This window comes from Macaca fascicularis, chromosome 8, assembly GCF_037993035.2.
Source record: "Macaca fascicularis isolate 582-1 chromosome 8, T2T-MFA8v1.1".
Taxonomy (NCBI): domain Eukaryota; kingdom Metazoa; phylum Chordata; class Mammalia; order Primates; family Cercopithecidae; genus Macaca; species Macaca fascicularis.
The window spans coordinates 97,549,000-97,574,813 of NC_088382.1; the positions used below are offsets into that span (position 1 = coordinate 97,549,000).

The 25,814-nt window shown below is 37.7% G+C and overlaps 1 protein-coding gene across 1 annotated transcript; it reads right to left on the bottom strand.

Moving 5' to 3' along the window:
• Positions 1-21,564: 21,564 nt before the first annotated feature.
• Positions 21,565-25,471, bottom strand: DCAF4L2 (DDB1 and CUL4 associated factor 4 like 2). The gene has a single exon (XM_005563659.5). It carries the CDS (start codon positions 24,824-24,826, stop codon positions 23,639-23,641), a length of 1,188 nt encoding a protein of 395 aa, XP_005563716.1. The 5' UTR covers positions 24,827-25,471; the 3' UTR covers positions 21,565-23,638.
• Between the last annotated feature and the right edge of the window lie 343 nt (positions 25,472-25,814).

Below are 25,814 nucleotides of genomic sequence, written 5' to 3' on the forward strand. Positions count from 1 at the left end.
GCTTGAACCCAGAAGGCGGAAGTGGCAGTGAGCTGAGATCGTGCCACTGCACTCCAGCCTGGGCGACACAGTGAGACTCTGTCTTAAAAAAAAAAAAGAAAAAGAAAAAGAAAAAGAAGTTTTCTCACTATGTTTTGACTTACTTGGGCTGCCATCACCTCTTCCTATTTCCATTTATCCCTTTTGGAATGGAAATGTCTATTCTTTGCTTGTCCAGCATGGTATTTTGGAATTCACAGGTTCTGGTTTCACAGGTTCACAGCTGGGGAAGCAGTTTTTCCTCAGGATGAATTGTACTTCATGTCTCACTCAACTGGTGTGGAGCTATTTAGATAAGACCTTAGACTTTAGATTTGAGAGTTGATCCTGAAATGAGTTAAGACGTTTAGGGCTTTGGGGATGGAATGAATGTATTGTGCATGTGAGAAGAACATAAATTTTGCAGGGCTATTGGTGGAATGGTATAAATGAAATTGTGTCCCCTAAAATTCATATGTGGAAGCCCTAATACCCAATATGATGACATTTGGAGATAGGGCTTGCATTAGTCAGAGTTCTCCAGAAAAACAGAACCAAAAGCAGTATATATGTATAGAGAATAAGAAATTGGCTCATGTGATTATGAAGGCTGAGAAGCCCCACAAGCTACTATCTGCAAGCTGGAGACCTAGAAGAGCTGGTAGTGTAGTTCCAGGTGAACTCCGCTCCGAGTCTGAAGGTCTGAGATCCAGGAAAGCCAATCATGTAAGTTCAACCTAAGTGCAAGAGAAGATTGATGTTCAGCTTCCAGGAGTCAGGCAGAGAGAGCAAATTCCACCTTGCCCAACCTTTCTTCTTTTCAGGCCCTCAACAGATTTGATGATGTCAACCCACATTGGGGAAGGCAATCTGCTTTACTCAGTCTGCCAATTCAAATGCTAATCTCTTCTGGAAACACTGTAAGAAACACAACCAGAAATAATGTTTAACCAACTATCTGGGCACCACATGGCCAAGACAAGTTGAAACACAAAATTAACCATTTCTGGACCTTTGAGAGATAATTAGTTTTAGATTAATTCATGAGGGTGGCACCATTATAATAGAATTAGTGCCCTTATAAGAAGATACAAAACAGAGCTTGCTGTCTCTCTTTCTTCCCTCACACATACACAGAAGAAAGGCCATGTGTACACACAGTGAGATGTCAGCTGTCTATAAGTCAGGAAGATGGCCCTCATCAAATTCAACCATGCTGACATCCTGATATCAAACTTCTAGAACTTCAGAACGTGCAAAAATAAATTTCTGTTGTTTTAGCCACCAAGTCTATGGTTTTTTGTTTTGGTGGCTCTGGCTAACAAAGACACCATTTATTTGTTAGGCACTATCCTCCCATACTCAAAGGAAGAAGATATTAAATTCATAGTCCACTACGCTGTTCTATTTCTGTTTGCATTATGTGGGACTCCCTTCGTTTTTACAGACAGAAACTCAATACATGCACAACAACTAATGAAATAAAAGAACCAATTGGTATACATAAGTTGGTAATCTAAGAGACGACTGAGTCACAGCGCTGAAAAATATTATTAGAATTCTGTGTCTCAGCTATTTATGACTCCAGTGACATATACTTGCAGGCAGGTTTCCTCTACATGGAAGCTAGATGAGTATAGGCCAATTCTGTGTAACAGATTTCCTGTTGCTACAGCAGCATCATTCCTGTTGCCTTCCATACTCTCTACCACATCATAAGGATGATATCTGGGAACTACACTTTCCTTAACTCCTCAGCAAATTTTCCTGTTAGGTTGCAGTTAGTAGCACATTTTCAGAAAGGTTGGAAAGACTAAGAGAAAGAAAACACACATCCGTGGCCAGGTGTGTAAGGAGAAGCAGTCTAAGACATGAGTTTTAACTTCCTGGAATTCTGTTAGAATCATCCATATTGTTGCTGCCAGCATTTGAAATTACTGGAATGCTTGCTTGTAAATCCTGCACTTCTAATTTTACTGAGACCTAGCAATGACATCTTTAACCTTTACTTCGGGCTATTCCAAAGGCTATGTAAACCTCTAATAACCTGTCCTACAGCCAGTTCTGCTTAAAAAGATGAGAATAGCTTCTGTTCTCCTGAAAGGATACTGATGGATACAATATATACAATACATTCCTTATTCCTTATAGCTGTTCTCAACTAATTAGTAAAGCACCTTCTCTCAGTGTTCATATAAAGTTCCTGAAATAAACATCAATTTTTCATAGATTATTTGCCCACATCTGAAAAAAATCACTATGTTTAGGCTCAGCCTTAGACAGTTCCCCACATTTACAGCATTGGTGGTGGGACCTCTTGATAGTCAGACAACAAAGTCACAAATAATGGAAACATGGACATTTCCAAAAGAAAGGTATAGAAGTAATATTAGAGGAACAAGACATCTACATCACTGTTTTTGGACTAACATGGGAAAACAATGTTGCTAAGTATTCTTTTTACAGTTTTATAAAAGGTAGAATAAATTGCATTGTTCAATGAAAATACATGCTGCTAATTGGAAGCAGTAATTTCTAAAGTCTGTCAGCATTTATTTTTAACAAAGAGCAATTATGTTCAGTTTAATTTACAAAATTATATCTCTTATTTCACTGAGAGATTAATGGAAAGAAATATCAGATAAATTAGAAATCAGTTACGTTTCTTATCTCTGGTAGGCTTTAAAATTTGTTTTCACCTTCATGGCTAATTAATAAAAAATTTTAATCATTTATATACTTTATAGAAATTCTGTACATATCACAAACAAAATTATTTTGTTATATGTTCTTTTTATACATTTTGGATTTTTAAAGTTTAATGCATTAAATTACTTAAGACATTGAGAATAGAATAGCAGATGTATTAAGCTCTTTCTCATTTTATATTAATAGAGTATTTTAGACATAAAATTCATAATTAATATTAGCTAAAAGTAAACAGTTGTAATAAATAGGCACAAAAATTAATGATATAAACAAGGTAGAAGTTTGTTTCATCATCTTGTGATACTACTAATATTACTGTTGCAAAGCAACTATTGTAAAATAATAGACTTCTCCCTGCAATCATTCAGAAGGTCCTCATATTCCCTAATTTTGCGTCTCCACTATCTCCATCTAAAATTGGTACTGAGGTTGAGTTAATATCACATGTTGATTAAATCCCACTGGAAAAAGAAAGGAGATGAGGAATGTGGGAACATATCTGCATTCTTAATACTTAGGACAGAAACTGATATACATTATTCTATTGACTAAGCCTAAGTTACAGGTCTACACCTTACTGCAAGGAATTGGCTAATGTAGTCTAGCCATATGACTAGCTTAAATTTTACTCTGTGGAAGAAGCGGATATTGGAATTTTGTGGAAAGCAGCAGTCCTCAAAACATTTAATATTATAGGCACTTGGAAACCAGAGAAAGAACTGAAGCCCCTCTATCCCTCATTTTATGTCTTAACTTTTGTTTTCTTCCTTCTCCCCTGTACAGGTAATTATTACAATGAACTTATAATTATTATCCTCTTGCATTCTTTACACTTTTGCTACATATAATTGTATTAATGTATGCTATAGAGACAGACTTTTCATGTGCATTCATCTCATATAAAGTGACATACTGTCTGTATCCATTTTATAAGTTGCTAATAGTTCTCAAAGATAAATTTATGAGATTATTTATGCAGTCACATATAGCTCTAGTTCATATATTTTTTATTACCCTATAGGATGCAATTGTCTCAAATATACCAATATTTATTTATCTATTTGTTTCAGCATTTTGCTATTACCATTAATGTTAGGAATACTTTTTTTGGTATCATCAGAATTTTTTTTTTAATTTATTTATTTTATTATACTTTAAGTTGTAGGGTACATGTGCATAACGTGCAGGTTTGTTACATATGTATACTTGTGCCATGTTGGTGTGCTGCACCCATCAACTCGTCATTTACATCAGGTATAACTCCCAATCATTGGCCAATCTGTGTGTGAGAAATGACATTTCACTGCATCTTGTGACTGCATTTCCCAAAATATTAGGCCAAGCATCTTTTTCATAGGAGATAATGTTTCTCTTCCTATGACACTTTCCCATTTCCCTTACCTGTTTTGTTTTTCCATTGTTGATCTTTCTTATTTATTTACTTTTGTCCTCTGTGAAAGTTTCTTCTTAAAATATATTGTGGCTATTAATCCCATGTTAGTATACTCATGACAGATATCACCTCCCATTATGTAGCTTGTCTCTTCTTTTTATGGATGTCTGTTGCTGTACAGAGAATTTTAATTTTAGTACTGTGTGTTTTATCAGCTCATTCCTATGGAATTGTGTTTTTAAATGTTTTGTTTAAGAAATCTTTTCCAATGCAAAAAACATAGTTATTTTCTCATATTTTCTTTTAAGTTTGTATAACTACTCTTTTTCATATTTGTCTTTAATATGTGTCTTATTTTTTAGTACCTCACGCTCTATGATTCCTTATTTATTTTCCATTTAGATAAAGTTGCATCAGCATCACTTATCAAATATTGATTCACTAAAAACCACCATCCTTTTGAGATGATTAGAATTTCATTAAATTCATAAATTCATTTGGAAAAATTAGCTTATTTTGTCATTTTATTCTGAATATGGCTTATGTAGACCTTCAGTGTTTTTCAAATACATTTTACATTTTGATTTAAAGCCTTAGACACCTTCTTTTTAGGAAACTGAGTATGATGTGCTTTTAAATTTTGATGTATTATCGACAGTATATTTTTAATGGATATGTTATAAAAATGTCCATTGCTAATGCCTAGATACATGTAAGCACAATTATTCATTCATTAAATATTAATAAGCTTTCTAAAATAATAATAAGATGTTTTAGAGTCGGGGGTATGCAAATACACAGTAATAATGTTGTGAGTAGTGTCTCTTTTACCTTTCCAATCATTTTACTTTTGTATTTATGTTTTTTGCCATACTGATTGAGAGGCATGTCTCACATATACAGATTATTATTATTATTATTATTTCTCTAAGTTATAAGTTAGAAGGCTTAACACTTTATTATTTGGTTATTTCTTCTCTAAAATAAGCATTTCCCTCCAAATGCTGCTTTTGATTTATTCCATGAATTTTGCTATGTGGTATTTTAATTATTGTTTACATAAATATTTTTTATCAAATTTTATTATAAATTCTTCTATCACTCATGCATATATAGGAATGTACTTTCTAAAGCTTGAAAGGTGTGTTTTCTTTGTTTTAAGAATTTAGTCATTAATTTTATTTTATTGTAGTCACATAAGATATTTTTGTTTTTATGATTGCCTTATTACCTCTTTATGTCACCGGTTTTCTCATTTTAAACAAATTGATTTTATATTCTTTATTACTTTGTGAAATAATGGAATTTCTGCGACTCTCTCTAATTGTTGCCTTTCTCATTTTGTGTTTTAGTTTTGTATTATGAGCTTCATGCTATCATTAACTCTAAGTTCAAAATCTCATCTGTTACCTAAGTCAAGTATAAGTTAGACTTGGAGTATGATTTGTTCCGGGGCAAAATTTCTCTCTACTCTGTGAACCTGTGAAGCCTGACAAATTATCTGCCTCCAAAATATAATGGTGGAACAGGTGTAGGATAGACATTCCCATTTGAAATTGCAAGGAAAAGAGGAGTGATGAGTCTCAAGCAAGTCTCAAATGTAACAGGGTAAATTCCAGCAGATTTCAAGGTTTGAGAATAATCTGTGACTGATACTGTATCCTCTGAGTGCACTGGGAGGCAGCCCCCACACTTAGCCCTGGACAGTAAACCTGACCTCTGGTTGGAGGAAGTGGGCCCAGCCTCTGGGACTAAGGGCATGGCAGCCCTGATCCCTGAGCTTGTGCTTTCTGGGCCTGTGGTGAAAGCAGTAATCCTCCTGGAACATTCGTCCTTTTTCTTGAAGGATAACACTTGTTCAGAACTAAATAGTTCTATTGGTCCATTCCTTGCCTGTAGAATCCCAGATCAAACTTTTTTATTCCATATTTATAAAATTCCGCAAGGTACAAACTAAATCAGAGTGACAGGAGACTGATCACTGGTTGCCCAGGGAAGGGAAAGAAGAAGTTTGGGAGGGAGGAATTACAACAAAAAATTAGGAAGCTCTAGAGAGTGAGGTAGAAGTGTATTACCTTGATGGTGATGATAGTTTCACAGCTGTATACTTTTGTGAAAACTTATCACATTGTAAGATTTAAATATGTATATTTATTATATGCCAATTATACTGCAATAAAATGATGAGGAAATGAGGACTACAAGATAAATTTAAACAAGAGGTCAAGAGCCAGTTCAAGCAGGCCTATAAGAGTTTTTGAGGATTTTAAAAATTTTAAGTCAAAAGGGAAATCATTAAAATCTTGACTCACTGCAAGCTCCGCCTCCGGACGGAGTTCACGAAATTCTCCTGCCTCGGCCTCCGGATTAGCTGGGACTACAGGTGCCCGCCACCACGCCCGGCTAATTTTTTGTGTGTTTTTAGTAGAAACGGATTTTCACCGTGTTAGCCAAGATGGTCTCGATCTCCTGACCCTGTGATCTGCCCACCTCGGCCTCCCAAATGCTGGGTTTACAAGCGAGAGCCACCGTGTCCGGCCTTTTCTTTCTTTCTTCTTTGTTTTTGAGAGGGAGTCTGGCTCTGTTCAGGCTGTAGTGCAGTGGCATAATCTCACCTGACTGCAACCTCCACCTCCCGGGTTCAAGTGATTCTCCTGCCTCGGCCTCCCAAGTAGCTGGTACTATAGGCACGTGCCACCACACCAGGCTAATTTTTGTACCTTTAGTAGAAATGGGGTTTCACCATGTTGGCCAGGATGGTCTCCATCTCCTGACCTCGTGATTCACCCACCTTGGCCTCCCAAAGTGCTGGGATTACAGGCGTGAGCCACCGCGACCGGCCATTCTGTATTGTATTCCTCTGTACTGTATGAGATGCTGCCTTGAGAATATGTGAATAAGTGATTTTTTTTTTCCTCTATTAAGAATGTCTGTTACTGGTGTATAAAAATGCTTGTGATTTTTCCACATTGATTTTGTATCCTGAGACTTTGCTGAAGTTGCTTATCAGCCTAAGGAGATTTTGGGCTGAGACAATGGGGTTTTCTAAATATACAATCATGTCATCTGCAAACAGGGACAATTTGACTTCTTCTTTCCCTAACTGAATACCCTTGATTTCTTTCTCTTGCCTGATTGCCCTAGCCAGAACTTCCAACACTATGTTAAATAGGAGTGGTGAGAGAGGGCATCCCTGTCTTGTGCCAGTTTTCAAAGGGAATGCTTCCAGTTTTTGCCCATTCAGTATGATATTGGCTGTGGGTTTGTCATAAATAGCTCTTATTTTGAGATATGTTCCATCAATACCGAATTTATTGAGCGTTTTTAGAATGAAGGGCTGTTGAATTTTGTCAAAAGCCTTTTCTGCATCTATTGAAATAATCATGTGGTTTTTGTCTTTGGTTCTGATTATATGTGGATTACATTTATTGATTTGCGTATGTTGAACCAGCCTTGCATCCCAGGGATGAAGCCCACTTGATCACGGTGGATAAGCTTTTTGATGTGCTGCTGGATTCGGACTGCCAGTATTTTACTGAGGATTTTTGCAGCGATGTTCATCCTAAGAACAAAGCTGGAGGCATCACGTTACCTGACTTCAAATTATACCACAGTAACCAAAACAGCATGGTACTGGTACCAAAACAGAGGTATAGACCAATGGAACAGAACAGAGTCCTCAGAAATAATACCACACATCTACAGCCATCTCATCTTTCACAAACCTGAGAAAAACAAGAAATGGGGAAGGGATTCCCTATTTAATAAATGGTGCTGGGAAAATTGGCTAGCCATAAGTAGAAAGCTGAAACTGGATCCTTTCCTTACTCCTTATACGAAAATTAATTTAAGATGGATTAGAGCCTTAAATGTTAGACCTAAAACCATAAAAACCCTAGAAGAAAACCTAGGCAATACCATTCAGGACATAGGCATGGGCAAGGACTTCATGTCTAAACCACCAAAAGCAACAGCAACAAAAGCCAAAATTGACAAATGGGATCTAATTAAACTAAAGAGCTTCTGCACAGCAAAAGACACTACCATCAGAGTGAACAGGCAACCTACAGAATGGGAGAAAATTTTTGCAATCTACTCATCTGGCAAAGGGCTAATATCCAGAACCTATAAAGAACTCAATCAAATTTACAAGAAAAAAAACAAACAATCCCATCAAAAATTGGGCAAAGGATATGAACAGACACTTCTCAAAAGAAGACATTCATACAGGCAACAGACACATGAAAAATGCTCATCATCACTCGCCATCAGAGAAATGCAAATCAAAACCACAATGAGATACCATCTCACACCGGTTAGAATGGCAATCAGTAAAAAATCAGGAAACAACAGGTACTGGAGAGGATGTGGAGAAATAGGAACACTTTTACACTGTTGGTGGGACTGTAAACTAGTTCAACCATTGTGGAAAACAGTGTGGCGATTCCTCAAGGATCCAGAACTAGAAATACCACTTGACCCAACCATCCCATTACTGGGGATATACCCAAAGGATTATAAGTCATGCTGCTATAAAGACACATGCACACGTATGTGTATTGCGGCACTATTCACAATAGCAAAGACTTGGAATCAACCCAAATGTCCATCAGTGACAGATTGGATTAAGAAAATGTGGCACATATACGCCATGGAATACTATGCAGCCATAAAAAAAGATGAGTTTGTGTCCTTTGTAGGGACATGGATGCAGCTGGAAATCATCATTCTCAGCAAACTATCGCAAGAACAGAAAACCAAACACTGCATGTTCTCACTCATAGGTGGGAATTGAACAATGAGAACATTTGGACACAGGAAGGGGAACATCACACACCGGGGCCTATTGTGGGGAGGGGGGAGGGGAGAGGGATAGCATTAGGAGATATACCTAATGTAAATGATGAGTTAATGGGTGCAGCACACCAACATGGCACATGTATACATATGTAACAAACCTGCACGTTGTGCACATGTACCCTAGAACTTAAAGTAAATTTTAAAAAAATGTTAAAGGTGTAAATACCATAGTTTACCTATTGTTAAATTGGACTTTATCATAGATAAAAATAGTGAATCATATCATTATTCCATAGATGACTTCTGACAAACCAATTTAAATAAAATAGTGGTCTTGTAAAAAAAAAAAAAAAAAAAAAAAAAAGAATGTATGACAATTTTAAATTAGCAATAAGCCAGAAGGAAAAATACACTGGAATGCAGTAATTATGAACTATCATAAACAGCTGTGCTAAAGTAGAATTTGTGTAATTAATGATAACCTAAACAGAGTATTAAAGGTTCTTGTACTGTTTTGAAGTATTAATGTAAATCAAATATATAAAGCCAAGGTCTTGACTCACTCACCAATACAACAGTTTTCCATATTCTCTTTCCTGCCAATTTACTCAGAATAGCCTGTTTTCACCAAGAACAGAGGTAAAAAGGACACATCTCCTAATGAAATCCATTTGTAACAAGAAACAATCTTTACTTAAGAAGGAAGTAAAAAGTTCAATAAAGTAATTAGGAAGCTAAAAATCCTCTTTAAATTACAGCTTTTGAAGCCTTCACTTGATGTGTTTTGCATCCAAAGTTGGTCGTTTATATCCTAGGCATGTGGAATTGATTTTTATCCTCAGGATACACATGCAAGGTTCTACTTACTCAAAAGATCCAGGAATTTGCAGGATTTGACTGACAAAATAAAAGCTAAAATGTTAATCCCATTGCTGACCTTTGTACTGCTGCAAAAAGTTGCCTTTCCTGGCATTTTAAGCTAGATAATGTTATTTAGTAATAACGTGTACAAGAAAATAGGTTCGTGTGACAATTAGCAAACAGCACTCTACCAAGTGTAGATAAAATCTTAATTCTCAAGTTAAAACGGAAAAGTGTCCACTACATTTTTTAATGATATCTCAGAGCTGCCCTTTTGGGGTGGGGAGTGTCATTACACTATGTTTAAAATAAATAAATAACTTTTTAAAAATTTTGTGTTAAAATGTGTTCCATTGGGTAACTTTTATCACTGTTTTAACCTTATTAAAATCCTCATAAAAACTAATTTTGAGGAATGCTCACTCTCCAAAATGTTACCAAAAAGTATGTTGATAATACAAGGCTATTTATTTATACCACAATTAGGAAGAACACTACCTTAGCACAGTGTGATCACATTTCAGTGGGGAAAAGTCAAAATTGGGGTATTTATTAAAGATGTGAATTCTTGTTTAAGGTACATTATTGTAGTGGGAATAGGACTGATCACAATTCTCTTTTCACATATTTGTTAAATACTGTGGTAGCATCAACTTTCAATTCAATTTATATTTCAGTGTTTTAAATTTCCCTTTTTGGGGGTTAGGTAAGGATTTATTCTCCAATAATTTTTGAATAAGTTACCACACTTAGCACAACAGCCTTGTTCACAGTATATAATCAATAAAGACATGTTTTAAATTACATATGAATTAAAAATAAAAGATTTTTATTTTCCTTTTTTATTAACTTAAAATGTCACCATCAAAAAATGTTTTCCTTAATAATGTCTAAAATAACTTTGATGCGTGTTGAATTTCTCTTTAGACTTCATCAACTGTATTGAAACATTAATCTTGACTTAATCATTGTGTTTATAATCTCTATTAAATTCTAGTCAGAACAATTCAACAATGGCCTACATAACAAATCATAAAGCTCCTCTATCCAAAACCTTTGAAACCAGCATAATGAGATGTTCTTCAATCAATACAGTGATATGTTACTTGATGGAACTAACCAAATGCTTAATATTAAAATATTGATATGTTATTAAGCAGTTATAAGCGATATCTAAAATCAAAGGAAACACTTATAAAAGCAAATGAGAATTTCCTTTTATGAAAATTTCCACGAGACTAATTTAGTTACACTTAAAGTCTAAGCTCACATTTTAATCTTTGCTCCCTGGGTACCAGACTTCAGGAACAAAAGTTCTTATTTATTGAACCCATAGAAGGAATAGGAGCCATTTGTGAATACCTGATATTATTATACATTCTGGGTAACTCTTACACATCAAGTTCTTTCAATATTTCAGATTACAAATAGATAACAATTGCTTTTCTTTTTTCTTACTTTTTTTTGTTTGTTTGTTTGTTTTGTTTTTTGAGATGGAGTCTCACTCTGTCGCCCAGGCTGGAGTACAGTGGCACAATCTTGGCTCACTGCAACCTCCATCTCCCGGGTTCAAGCGATTCTCCTGCCTCAGCCTCCTGAGTAGCTGGGACTACAGGCATGCACCACCACGCCTGGCTAATTTTTTTTTGTATTTTTAGTAGAGACGGGGTTTCACTGTGTTGGTCAGGATAGTCTGAAACTCCTGACCTCAAATGATCCGCCTGCCTCGCCCTCCCAAAGTGCTGGGATTACAGGCATGAGCCATTGCGCCTGGCCTAACAATTGCTTTTCAAAACTGCTTTCCACATAGGATTCTTTTTCATCCTTTCTTTTAAGGCTATGAGGAGTTTTACAGAGGAAGTGGATCATCAAATATGCTGCATGTTTATCTCCGTTCTTCTGTTTTCAGAATAATTTGTCTAGGCTTTCATGATGGTAATGGGGAATCAGTAGGCATAGGTTCTAATTTTTCTTAGGTGCCACTTCTTAATTTTTTTTTAACTATTTTAAGCCTCTGTTTATTCTCCCAAAAGGGAAGATACCAGACAAGATCTGAGTTTTCCAAACTGTATCCAGCATGGTATATGTAACAAATAATATTTCCTTCCTTAGCATAATTGCTTGAATATAATTTATACAAGTTTTTTTTAATTCCTGAAATGCTGTCATTGCATATTTTTCTTTTCTATTGAAAGATAGCATAATGAGTGATCATATCACTATTTCAAAGATAACTTTGAATTTACTCTAATACATAAGAAAGTAAATTGTTCCAGAAGTACTAATTTATTGTAACAAACAGTATTACTGTCTATGACACATGAGGATGTCATATCATGGTTAAGAATCAAAGGCTTGGCTGGGTGCGGTGGCTCACACCTGTAATCCCAGCACTTTGGGAGGCCAAGGCAGGTGGATCACCTGAGGTCGGGAGTTTGAGACCAGCCTAACCAACATGGAGAAACTCTGTCTCTACTAAAAATACAAAATTAGCCGGGCGTGGTAGCACATGCCTGTAATCCCAGCTACTAGGGAGGCTGAGGCAGGAGAATAACTTGAACCTGGGAGGCAGAGGTTGTGGTGAGCCGAGATCGCGCCATTGCACTCCAGCATGGGCAACAAGAGCGAAACTCCGTCTCAAAAAAAAAAAAAAAAAAAAAGAATCAAAGGCTTAAATTATTTCTTAAAAATTATTTCTAATGCCTATGAAATCCACAGGGCCTGTGGATTTATATATTAAAACGTATATAACATAACATGTCAAATGCAATATATGACTCACAGAAACACACTCTAAGTAGCATGCAAAGATGTGGGTCCTGTAGTTAGCAGGGCACATGACAAGTTATTGAGAGGTAAGGCAAAAGAGATTTACAACAGCAAGCTGATTTTGCTATACCTTCCTGCAGCATCACAAAACTACTTTGGCTTCAAATGATAACGGTCTTCTATCACAGGAGGTTTTACTATTGCTGCAGCTAATTTGCACTTGAGTCCATTATTAGCATCTTAGCCTTCTTGCATTACTAAGAACTGTGCAGGGCCATTATGACCTGGTGTGAGATTTCCTACAATCATGGCTTCTGTATTCTAAGAGTTTATACTTTGAACTAGTCCACTCCAGCACAAACAAATAACGAAAGAACACATATTAGCATATGACTAAAAAAACCTAAAAATTCATTTTTGCATCAAAAATAAGTTTTCCAAAAAGTGTGATTGCAGTGAAGTGTAAATAACTAACATTTTAAATATAATAGGTAGGCAGAACAAATAAATGTTATCTGAATAAATAGATATAATATAAATCACTAGGGAAACTGTGACTATAATATCAACAACGTCAAGAGAACTTTTTGTGTTCAGCTATATTATCTAAGAAGAATTTCAAAGAAAGACTACTCTTTTCTGGCCAGGCGTAGTGGCTCACGCCTGTAATCCTAGAAACTTTGGGAGGCCGAGGTGGGTGGATCACTTGAGGTCAGGAGATCGAGACCAGCCTGGCCAACATGGTAAAATCCCATCTCCACTAAAAATACCAAAATTAGCCAGGGATGGTGGCGGGTGCCTGTAATGCCAGCTACTCGGGTGGCTTAAGCAGGACAATCACTTGAACCAGGGAGACAGAGATTGTAGTGAGCCGAGATTGCGCCACTGCACTCCAGCCTGGCGACAGAGCAAGACTCTCTGTCTTGAAAATAAAAAAGAAAAGAAAAGAAGAAAGCCAGCCTACTCATTTCTTTTTTCAATGGCTTCCCTCTCCATTATAGGATTAAAAGCCAGTGTTGGCAATGTTCTTTTCAACTTGACCTATCCCAGAGACTCTATTGCCTAAGGAGGCTGGATAAAAGAAAAAAGAGGTAATATGAAAGGATTAAAGGACTTATGGAAAATTATTTCTTTTCCTTTTTATTATTTATTTATTTATTTTGAGACAGTTTCTCTGTGTCGCCCAGGGTGGAGCACAGTGCTGTTAGCTCACTGCATCCTCTACCTCACAGACTCAGGTGATCCTCCCACCTTAACCTCCCAAGTAGCTAGGACTACAGGGGCACACCACCTTGCTCAGCTAATGCTTTTGATGTTTCCCAGGCTAGTCTGGAGAAGCTGGGCTCAATCAATCCACCCACCTGGACCTTCCAAAGAGCTGGGATTACAGGAATGAGCCACTGTTCCTAGTAGAAAATTCTTGTTCAGAATTATTGCTGTTCCATGTGAGGAATTTGCTAGTCAATGTGAAGAAGAGCATCAAGTTGTTAGGACTGAGTGTTGTTCAAAAGCATGAAGACCATACTCCAAGAGCAATCAGAGAACATTTTACCTGAAGGTAATATAATCGAGTGGAAGGACAGCATAAAAATTTATTAGTTGATCAAACACCTAAAAGCACATGCTAGTACAACTAACTAAAAGCTTATATAGGCCTTAAAGATTATAGTAAAGCTTGTGATGAGGCTCATCATTATAAAGTGCCTAAGGTTGTCATTCTTCCTGAGAGGAGAACCATATAGTTTCCTTTTATTATGTCATATTTTTGTAACCCTGAGAATGGCCATAAAATGACCTTACTAGATTTCAGAGTTCTTTCATGAAACAGTGTACACACCCTACCAAGGCTAAGTTCTCCATAATATAACTGATGGGAAGTGAGTTGGTGGGAATAAGAGCTTCCCAGGCTTTAATCTGTTCCTGATTTTTAACAACTCTTTTGAGGGAAAAGTAGCACATCATTTTAGAATGGATAAAAAATGGAACAGATTATGGAAACGGTCTAATAATAACCTGCACCATTTGGAATCATTGGCTAACTTACACTGCTTTCTATTAAGAGAAGGCAATATAATTTTTATCCCCATTTTAACAAAGAGAGAAATATTCTTCAGAAGGCCAGCAGCAACTCAAAGAACATCACATCATACTTGATTTATTACTGAAAATCGTGGGAACAAGTCTAGTTTCTGGTCTACATGAAAATACTACTTCAACTTAAAAATCAGTTGATACTTGGTATGCTTGTTTTTCTGCAGAGACTGATATTTCACTCATTTCTACAACATTGTTTTCTTCTACTTTAAGACATTTTGGCAAATACATTCATATTTTAATAATATAATGCTTATTGACCTTTTAATATTAGAAATTAGTGTGTGCACATTTTTTTAAAACTCTAGAAAACAAAAAAATATGAAAACTTTTTAAAAAAATAAATAGAATCCTATCTCTTACCACCAAGTGACAAATACTGTAATGAGTTAATTTTAAATATCAATTTGGCTAGTCTACGGGTGCCCAGTTGTTTGGTTACCAACATTTCTTAGATGTTGCTGGAAGGTATTTTATATTTATAATCACTAGACTTTAATAAGGCAGATTACCCTGCATAATATGGATGGGCCTTATCCAATCAGTTGAAGACTTTAATAGGAAAAACTGTTTTTTCAGAGGAGGAACTTGGCCTCAAGACTATAACATAGAAATTCTGCCTGTTTTCAGCCTGCTGGCCTGACCTATAAAATTCAAACTCAAGACTGACTGCAAGTTTAAATTTTGCCTGAGTTTTCAGCTTGCTGTTTTATCCTATGGCGCTCATATTTGCCAGCCCCCAAAATCATATAAGCCAATTCTTCAGAATAAATATCATACATTACTCTCTCTATATACATATATAAAAATATATATGAATAAATAAATAGCATCATATGATATGTATGTATAGATAATTTAGATGATGCATATATGTTTGGATATATGTATAGTAATATGTATGTATATCTGTGTATATATACATATATAGATATATATGTGTGTATGTGTATACTGCTATTTGCTGTTGGTAAGTCACAACTAAGTCCCTCTCTGGTCATTGTAGTAAGCCAAAAGGTATTAACATGCAGTGCCCAAGTTTACTCCAGGCATCTTATTCCCAATGATGAGTTAAAGTGAGGGTAATGCCACAAACCAAAGAATGCAAGAAACCACCAGAAGCTGAAAGAGTCAAGGAAGAATCCTCTTCTAGAGCCTTCAGATGGAGTGTGAGCCAGCTGACATGTGATTTCAGATGTCCAGCCTCCAGAATTGTGATAGAATAAATTTCTGTTGCTTTAAGCCAATAACTTGTTATCACAGCCTTAAGAAACTAGTATCACTCCCCAAGAAAAATCTTGCATGTAATTTTGAGTCTCATGCTGAGACACAGGACCCAAAACAGTGGATGCCAGGAGTGGTCCTAGAAAATAAAAACAATAACATCCCCAAACATGCCATAACTGTAAAACTGTTACTTTTCACCCATGGTGAATGAGAATGGGATACACTAAAGATAGATGATGAGCAAAATAATAATAATAATAATAATATTTTTAAAAGTTTACAAATTTGTGTTGGGCTGTATTCAAAGCCATCCTGGGTCACATGCAGCCCACAGGTCACAGGTTGGACAAGCTTGGCCTACAACCTGTCTAATGTTTAACAGCTTAGGGGAACATTCTAACAAATAAACTGATGGCAAGATAGATCAATGGAATGACCTTTAAGACTGGCTTAGAGATACAACACTGCAAGAATAAAGAATCATCTTCCAGAATGCAATATACATCCTAAATCAATAAATATCATATGGTATGTATGTCTCAATAAATATCGTATGGTTTTCTACCCAATAGGTATAATATCTAGGCCCAGGAACCAAAGGGTGGCAGTAGGAGACACTCAGCTTACCATCACTTCCTGTGACTCATTTGGAGAATCTGTGATTCTTATCCTTGCAAACTTAATTCTGTGGGAAATCATGATTTAGTGATTATGATTATCCAAAAGAAAATACACCTGCAATGGGGCACAGCCATTTTCCCATTCAATGTTAAGGTCTAGCACTGCTCTGTCACTTCAGGCTTCTCATGCCAAGAGACAGTTTACTACTGGCTGCAGAGCCAACGATGTACATCTCATCTCAACATGTAGCATCACATTAATAGCTTGAAATTGTCCAAAGTGGGAACACTTACACCATGAAAACTGCAAATGCTACCAATCAGGGCTCCCTGCCCATACCCCCAGAGTTGGCTATTAAACATTGACCAACACACCAATGAGAGCAGGCAAGGAAATTAGTCTCCATCACGCAGGAGTAATTGACCTTAAAATCAGGAAGAGAAGTATTTCACTGGCAACAGCAGTGGTATCTATTTGAACTCAAAGAACCTTGACCTAGTCTGAGGGTCTTAAAAATCTCCTGATTATTTCCATGTGTCATAGAACTAGTTATTACTCCCACACTTAGCTAAGGAAAATCTCTAGGTACATTCACCACAAAGTCTCTCAACCTTTTGGCCCCCAATAGTGGAAAGATTTTTTTTTTCTCTTTATTTTCCTGAAACCACCATTCTCTCCACAACAGGAAGGACAGTGGGAAGGCCATTTCCTCTAGGGAAAACTCCCTCCCTCACTCACAGCATGTGGTCATTTAGAGAGGGATTGTTTTGGGTTTGGTTTTTGGGTTTGGTTTTCTTTCTTGGTTTGTTTTTTTTGGTATGGACAAGGCGATTCCAATAGTTTTCAAATCAGTGAAATCAGTGTTGTTCTGTATAAATAAAAGCATGTGGGGAAAAGCAGCTCTACAGTCTAAATCTTTAGGAGAATGTTTTCTCTAATTCCTCAAAAAAAAAAAATGTTTGACTGAAGATAAACCCAATTTATATTACATTTTGCATCTTACTCCATAGTATCTATATTCAAAATCATCATTCTTAAATTAGGTAGGTAGTTATCATATGTCCTTGTAACTACCTTGATAATGTTTTCTGAAACCAAAGGATGGCTATTTCAGTTGATCTTCAGACTCAATTTGGCCATAATTACCAGTTCACTTGCTTAAAAAAAAAAGTCCCTCTTCTTCAGTTTTTTCTCTCTAAAATGCATTTTTTTTTTCATGTGAAGACATCTTAGGGCATATCACAATATTACATTTAACATATTAGTTCTTTCTTTCCCCTCAAGCTCTTATAATATTGATAAATTGCAAATGATTATATGTCAGAATGGCATATATGAAATGTATATTTTCCTATCTAAATGTATTCTTCTGTATAGTTTATGTATCAAATTACATGTGGTATATAGGAAAATAGTAGAAAATAAACAAATATCTCTGTATGTCTATTAATTTGGGGCAAATTCCTAGAAATGAAATTACTTTAATTTTAAAATTATGCAAAGTTCTAAAATTTTGCTAGCTCTTGCTAAACCAACCTCTAGGAGTATTTAAATTTTACTTTCCTCACAACTGTGTATGGGGGCACTTTTTCCCTTTCCCATTTACAAGCAAATTCTACCTTAAAAAAAAAAAAAAGGTGGTGGCAGTCATTCTGGCTCTTACAACTTAGGTTCATATAACTGCATAAGCACTTAGGAACCATGCATATTAGCACCTTCCTGGTCCCATGAAATTATCCAACTGTAGTGGTTAGGAGAGTCCTATGTGTGTATTATGGACAGAATTGTGTCCCCAACAGATTCATATATTGAAGCCCCCAATGTGACTGTATTTGGAAACAGCCTTTAAAGAGTTAATTAAGGTTAAATGAGGTCTTAAGGGTGGGGTCCAAATTCAATAGGACTGGTATCCTTATATAAAGGGGAAGAGACCCCAGGATTGGACACACACAGAAAAGCCACGTGAGCACACAGCAAGAAGGGAGTTGTCTGTAAGACAATGAGATAGGTCTCAGGAGAAACCAAACTTGCTGACAACTCAATCTTGGATTTCCAGGCTCCAAAACTGTGAAAAAATAAATGTCTATTGCTTAAGCCACCAAGTCTGTGGTATTTTGCTATGGAACCTCTATAAGACTAATATAGTACCTGATTATGTGGACAGGATTTCAGCCGTGGCAAAAAGCGCTTGGAGAGAGCCTGACCTGCTTGTTTGCAGAGTAAAGCCTAAGGAAGCACCTTTTGAACACAGTGTTTTTGTACATGGAGTATCACATGTCAAGGCTTCCACGACAGGAATGTCTACCCAGAAGGCCCACTCCAGTGCCATGTGTGGTCCAGTTTGAAAGACATTGTGTACATGAGAGAGGCTTCTGGTTCAGAGCAAACCTTTACCAACACTGGAAACTACATAGCGGGGAGAAGCCCTTAATAAGAAAAGAGCGCAGGGACTGAGAGAGGACTAGAGAAAGGCCTTTTAAGCGTAGCAAATGGGAGACATCAGTTATCTGCAAACCCACACCTACTAAGCACTGGAGAGTTCACATTGAAGAATTCGAAAGGGCATTTAGAATGCAGCAAATTTGGAATTTTAAGATCAAACTATCCATAATGAAGAAAAGCTTAATTAATGAAGTGAATGTGGGGAATTCTCTAACCATATCTCTAAGCCTCCTTCAACACTAGAGAATGCAGCAAGGTCTTATAAGTAAAGCAGATGTTGGAAATGATTTAGTAAAAAGTCTAACCTCATCTGACACCAAAAAGTTTACTACAGAGAAAAGCCTTACGTGAGAAAAGCTTCAACCAAATGTCTGCTGTGATTCAGCAGCAGAAAATTCACAATCCAGATAGGCATTATAAATAAAATGAATTTGGGGAAAGCCTTCAGTCAAAGACTTAACTTTATTTGGAACCAGAAAGTTCACACTGGAGAAAGACTTCAGAAATGCAAGGAATGAAATAAAACCTGACACACACCAGAGAGACACTCTGCAAGTAGCCTTTACGACTGAATCTCATTCATCCAAATATGCACACTAGGGCGATTCCTATATTGAACACTTTCTGGAGCTAAGTTGCATGTCCTCACCTGTCTGAGGACTTTACCAGTTATGTAGCCACTACTACCTGTGACAAACTCAATTTCAATTCTACCAGCTGGCAGGTGTCCATGGTATGCATCAGCAGATTTCTGTGACGTCTCTCCAATTCCTGTAAGAAATTTTGAGTAGCCTAAGTCTATTAGGAGTTCCAGTTTCTGGAACGATTGTTTTACTGATAGATAAGACCCATCTGTTTTAATTTCTTCTTAGTCATCCCATTGGTGAGGGAGGAATTCTAACTCTAGGGTTATGGAGATGGCTGGACCCTGGACAGATGAGATTGGTAGCAATTTATTAGTCACATATACTCACAGCTTGAGGGAGGACATTGCACAGGGTCACACAGGTTTGCATTTGAGAACAAAGCAAACAATCAGGGAGACAGGCTTTGTAGTTGTAAGGTGACTCCTTGTTTGCTGTGCGAGAACGGGATTGGCTTCTTTGAATAATTCCATGGGCTCGCAGCAACAGCAACAGAAACCTGCTTGTCAGAAACAAGGAGGCACTGTGCCTAGTCCCCTTAATAGAAATGGTTAATAGGCTAGGACACTTATCTGTGGGAGCAGAGTGGGAAGGAAAAATACTCATTAGGCCACCAGATTTCCTCTTGATTTCACCACATTTCAAGGCATTGCATAATAATAGGCCTTAATGGCTCACGCCTGTAATCCCAACATTTTGGGAGGCCTATGCAGGTGGATCTTTTGAGGTCAGGAGTTCAAGACCAGCCTGGTCAACATGGTGAAACCCTGTCTCTACTAAAAAATACAAAAATTAGGCAGGGCGCGGTGGCTCCCACCTGTAATCCCAGCACTTTGGGAGGTCGAGGTGGATGGATCACCTGAGGTCAAGAGTTTGAGACCAGCCTGGCCAACATGGTGAAACCCCATCTCTAATAAAAATTAAAAAATTAGCCAGGTATAATGGTGCCTGTCTGTAATCCCAGCTACTCAGGAGGCTGAGGCAGGAGCATCGCTTGATTCAGCAGATGGAGGTTGCAGTGAGCTGAAATCATGCCACTGCTCTCCAGCCTGGGTGACAGAACAAGATACTGTCTCCAAAAAAAGTAATAATAATAGGCCTTAATGCCTTAATTTTAAGTCTTTTATCACCATCATCATTAGCTAACAGGATCTGAACTTGATTCTGCCTGCAGCCTGAGGGGAAGGTTTATCTTCTTCATGGGCATTGTCAGTCTCAGTGATGTTTTTTGATGGATTTTTCAAGTTTACACGTCATCCAACGCAAGAACAACCTGTTCCACATTGTTTTCGTTTCTATGATCATAACTTATTTTAAAAAATAATTAATAGACTATTTTAGAGAAGTGTTAACATGAAATTGAAGAGATAGTACAGACAATATAAAAACTGGGCATATACCACTTCTCTACTCTGCAAATTACCCTATTATTAACATCTTGCATTAGTGTAGCACGTTTGTTACAAGTGATGAACCAATATTGATCATTACAATTAAGTGACGCCTATAACTTACATTAGGGTTCATTCTTTGTGGTGTTGTACAGTTCTGAGCTTTGACACTGCATAATGTCATCAATCCATCATTACAGTATCATGCAGAACACTTTCACTACCCTAAAAATGCCTGCACTGCATCTATTGACCTCTTTCCCCTCCTGCTGAACTCTGGGAAACCACTGATATTTTTAACCATCTCTAGTTTTGTCTTTTCCAGACTGCCATATAGTTGGAATTATACATCTATAGCATTTGAGACTGGCTTCTTCATAAGTACTTATGATTCCTCCATGTCTTTTTGCAGCTTAATAGCTCATTTATTTTCATTACTAAGTAATATTCCATCATATAAGTATGTACACTAGTTTGTTTATCCATCACTTTTTGAGGAACATCTTGTTTGTGTCTGGTTTTTGGCCATTATAAATAAAGCTGCTATAAACAAACAAATTGTACTAGACCAATGAATGAAAACAATACATAATCATTGCTTTATTTGCATTTATTTTACATGCAAGGGAGGGTAAACAGTTTTGCAAGTTATGTAGTCATTACGTTTTCTTTTGTCAACTGCCCATAGCTGCTTTTGGACTTTTTTAAAAAATTACATCTGCAGCTAGTTCTTATTCAGTGCTTACAATGTAAAAGGGACAATGTATACATCCTTTAAACAAGTATCTACTTTATGATTTAATCTTATTATCTAAGACATTTTACAAAGAAGAAATGATAATAAGTACAGCTTACACAATTTCTCCTGTCACACAAGTACAGCTTACACAATTTCTCCTGTCACACATCAAGTACCAAAAACCAATTAAACTGATTTCAAAAATCTATGCACCTAACCACTCTTTTGTATCTTCTCTATTGACCTATTCCTCTATCAATATGTAATTATTACATTAACCTCATCTATGTCCTGACATCACCTCCTATCTAGTGAATTGGACGTTTTAATAGTTGCCTAAAACTCAGCATTATTCCCTTCACCTAAAATTTTTTCACCTCAAATCCTCTCCATTTTAGTAAATGACATCACCATCCACCAGTCCTAAAGTTAACAAAAAAGCTGCAATCTTTATGCTGTCTTTCACTTTCTAGATTACTCTCATCAGCAAGTCTTACTAATACTACCTTCGAACGATCTTCCAATGCAATCATTTCTGATTTTTCTGATTATTTCTACTTCTCATATTCAGGTCCAGGCCATCATCATTCCCTTGCCTGACCAATTACAAGTGTCCTGTTTTCATATTTTCATTTTTGAGGTATCATATAAAATGTGAAGTGTGTAGACATATAAAATATGTATGTATCAAGGATCAAGAAAAAGAAAACTGCATTTCTAAAGTTTCCCCATGTTACTTCCCAAACAATATCCTAAAAAGGGAAAACAAAATGAACAATATCCTTTCTTCCTTCCACAGAGATACCTACTATTCAAACTGTAATCACCACAGATAAGTTTTTACTGCTTTTGAACTTGAGATCTGAATCAGCTTGTACTCATTTCTATCTACATTAACAATCAACATGTTAGGATTAATCCATAGTCTCATAGAGCAATTGTGCCTTATTTTATATTATGCTTTATCCAATTGTGTGATTACAGCACAATTTATCAATTTTAGCATATTGTAAAGTCAGATCATTTCCAGGCTTTGGCTATTAAGAAGGAGCCACTAACTTTATTACACGTTTCTTTGTTTTGCTTTTTTTTTTCCTAGCTTGTTTTTTGGTAGAAAAACAAGCTCTTTAACACTTTGAATAACCATCTCACAAACTGCCCTGCCACTCCTAGACTACAAAGAGTTACAATCAATTATCTTTGACACTTAGCCCTTGAATCTGACACTCAAGTCACAATAATAGAAACCGGAGCTTCTGTACCTGACATTCTGGAAGGTACCTCCACAAAAGCACGTTAAGGACTGTTTAACACTTCTATTATTTAAAAAGATCTACCTTTCCTTCCATTGCCTACGGAAAATAATAAAAGGAGAATCTCAGAGATCTGCTATTGAGTTTGAGAAGGCCAAGTTTAATGATTCCAAAATGTAGCCTTAAAAACTTCTGTAGAGACTCAGGTAAATGACCTCCCCCTCCTCTCTTCTCCCACTGGCCTCTTCAAGTACAGATGATGCATGTATTTCTGAAACCCAGGTAGGACTAGTCAAACAGTCTCACCAGTGCATTGTTATGCTTCTCCAAAGGGCTTCTGGTGAAAGAAGCAGTTTTAATTTATTTTAGTTTTTGCCAATCTTCAGTCCTTAGAAAAGTATTTTTTGTTAAAAAAAAAAGGGGGGGGGGGAGGAATAACTATTCTAGGGTATTTAACAAGAAAAGGGAAACAGTTTCACGCTCTCTAAGCCCACAGTTTAACTGAAACAACTTTACAGAACTATCTTCACATAAAACAGCACCTTACCCCTGGCAGCCGGATGGATGGGATCTACAAACATCGAACATCTCTTAAAATGCACTCATAGAAACGATAATACGATACTCCTTACTTCTTTAAGTCAAATCCACGTTCCTCCGGGCTGCACCCTGAAGAATTAACCGTAGGAGAAACAATAAAGGTCCTCCCGTACAGCCATGAGCAGCCCTGGTGCTCCTCGGAAACCCCCGAGGCGAGAAGAGAAGGCCACACTGGGAATGTCATCCTCCGAGGCGGGGTATGGGGAGGGTATGGTTGTGAGCAAGTGGCCATGACGGAGGCTCCAGATTCTCGTGTAGCAGTCCTGGCCCACGGCCGCCACGACTCCTTCTTCCTCGTTCACATGCAGGGGCAGGTAGGCGGAGTTATTCACATGACCTTCGTACTGTGTTACACATTTAGTGGCCCTCAAGTCCCACAGCTTGATAGTTCCAGTCATGTCTGATGCCACCAGGCATTGCCCTTCTTGGAGGATTTGCAGAGAGGTCACTGCTGAATCATGGGATAGGCAAATGGCCTTCCACCCCCTGCCTTGATTTCCACAGCGCAGATCAATGCCAAAGACCTCCCCAGAGCGACAGCCATTAAACAGCAAAGGAGTCATGATTGCAAACTGCTGGGCCAAAACATCACTGCTAGTACCAAATGACTGCTGATGTCCCGTCACCACGTTCGTCAACAGGACCTGCTGAGACAAGCCTGTACTGAAGCAGTGATATGCGTGGATGTTCAGGGACCAGGCACAGGACCAGGCATCAGGGATCTGGAAACTGCAGAGCATGCCTGGCCGACGCATTCCTGGGTAGCTACCTATGAACAGCGACGCTGGGAGCAGCACGGCACAACTGGGAGTATCTGCGAGTCCCACGAAGCACAGCAGAAGGTGGGAATCCAAGTGATTCAGTGAAGCCCAGCACATAGAATTCACCTTCCGATTAGGGACGTAGAGGCTTTTGTGCGGGTATACCCGGAGTTCAGGGGTCGTCAGGCCTCGCATGGTGATGATGCCGTACTTGGAGCCTCCAGCTTCGACTTGGTTCACTGTGAAGAGCTGGTCAGTGTTGGTATTCGCCAGTATGCGGTTAAATCGGTCGCTTGCCAAAGACGAGGGATCCCAGCTATGAATCTGGACCTTTTTCCTCTGCATGCAGCTTACACGCAGCTCGCGAGCTAAACGGCAATAGTTGGCGAATCTGAGGAAACCTAGCTGGTTCTTTCGTAGCATGGAAGGTGCATTGAGTCCCACTCTGGCTATCTTTTTCTGCTTGTCCGCTTCCTCGAGCAGTCGCGGTCTTTTGTTCTCCATTTCGTTCGATGGACGTTCTCCTGCCTGAGGGGAAGTTCTGTCCCGGGAGTAAGAGGAAGTACCGCTTCTTTACCAGCACGACCTGGCACGGAAGAACTTTCCGCTGCGTGTGCGCCTGCGCGTATGAGATCGACCCGGACGAGATCCTTCGTCGCCTTGGCCAAAATCCCGAATGCTCTGAGGTGCCCTGACGTAACTCTCGTTAGAATCGCGTGATCTGAAACAAGGGTTCCGTTGCTTCTCTCAAGTTTTCTCCTACTCTGACAGCTGCTTTTATTCTTTTCTATTCCTGTTTAGAGAGTCTTTTCCGGCCCCTCTTACACATGTTATAATAGCTGTATGCATACATTTCTCTTATTTACTAATAAGTGAAATTCGGCCAGGCGCGGTGTAATTCCAGCACTTTGGGAGGCCAAGGCGGGCCTATTACGAGGTCAGGAGTTCGAGACCAGCCTGGCCAATATGGTGAAACCCCGTCTCTACTAAAAATACAAAAATCATCTGGGCATAGTGGTGGATGCCTGTAGTCCCAGCTATTCGGGAGGCTAAGGCAGAAGAATTGCTTGAACGCGGGAGTCGAAGGTTGCAGTGAGCCAAGATAGCGCCACTATACTACAGCCTGAGCAACAAAGAGAGACTTCCTATCAAAAAGAAAAAGAAAAAGTGAAATTGAAGGGTTATTAGGTAAACATATATTTAGCTTAAGTAGATATTGACAAACCGATTACAGTCTTGTCAAAAATGTATATACATCCTTGCCAATTCTTGTTTTTGTTGGTCAGTTTACATTTTACAAATAGGGGTAGGAGTACATTAGATCATGCGATTTTGATGTGCTCTTCCCACTGGAGTATGGTTTGAAAAGTTTTTCATATGCTTATTGGTTATTTGGGCATCCTCTTCTTTCAGCTTCCTGTTCAAGTATTGCATTCTGTAATTTTCATATATTTGGAATTTTTCAAGTTACCTTTCTGTCTTTCATAATTAG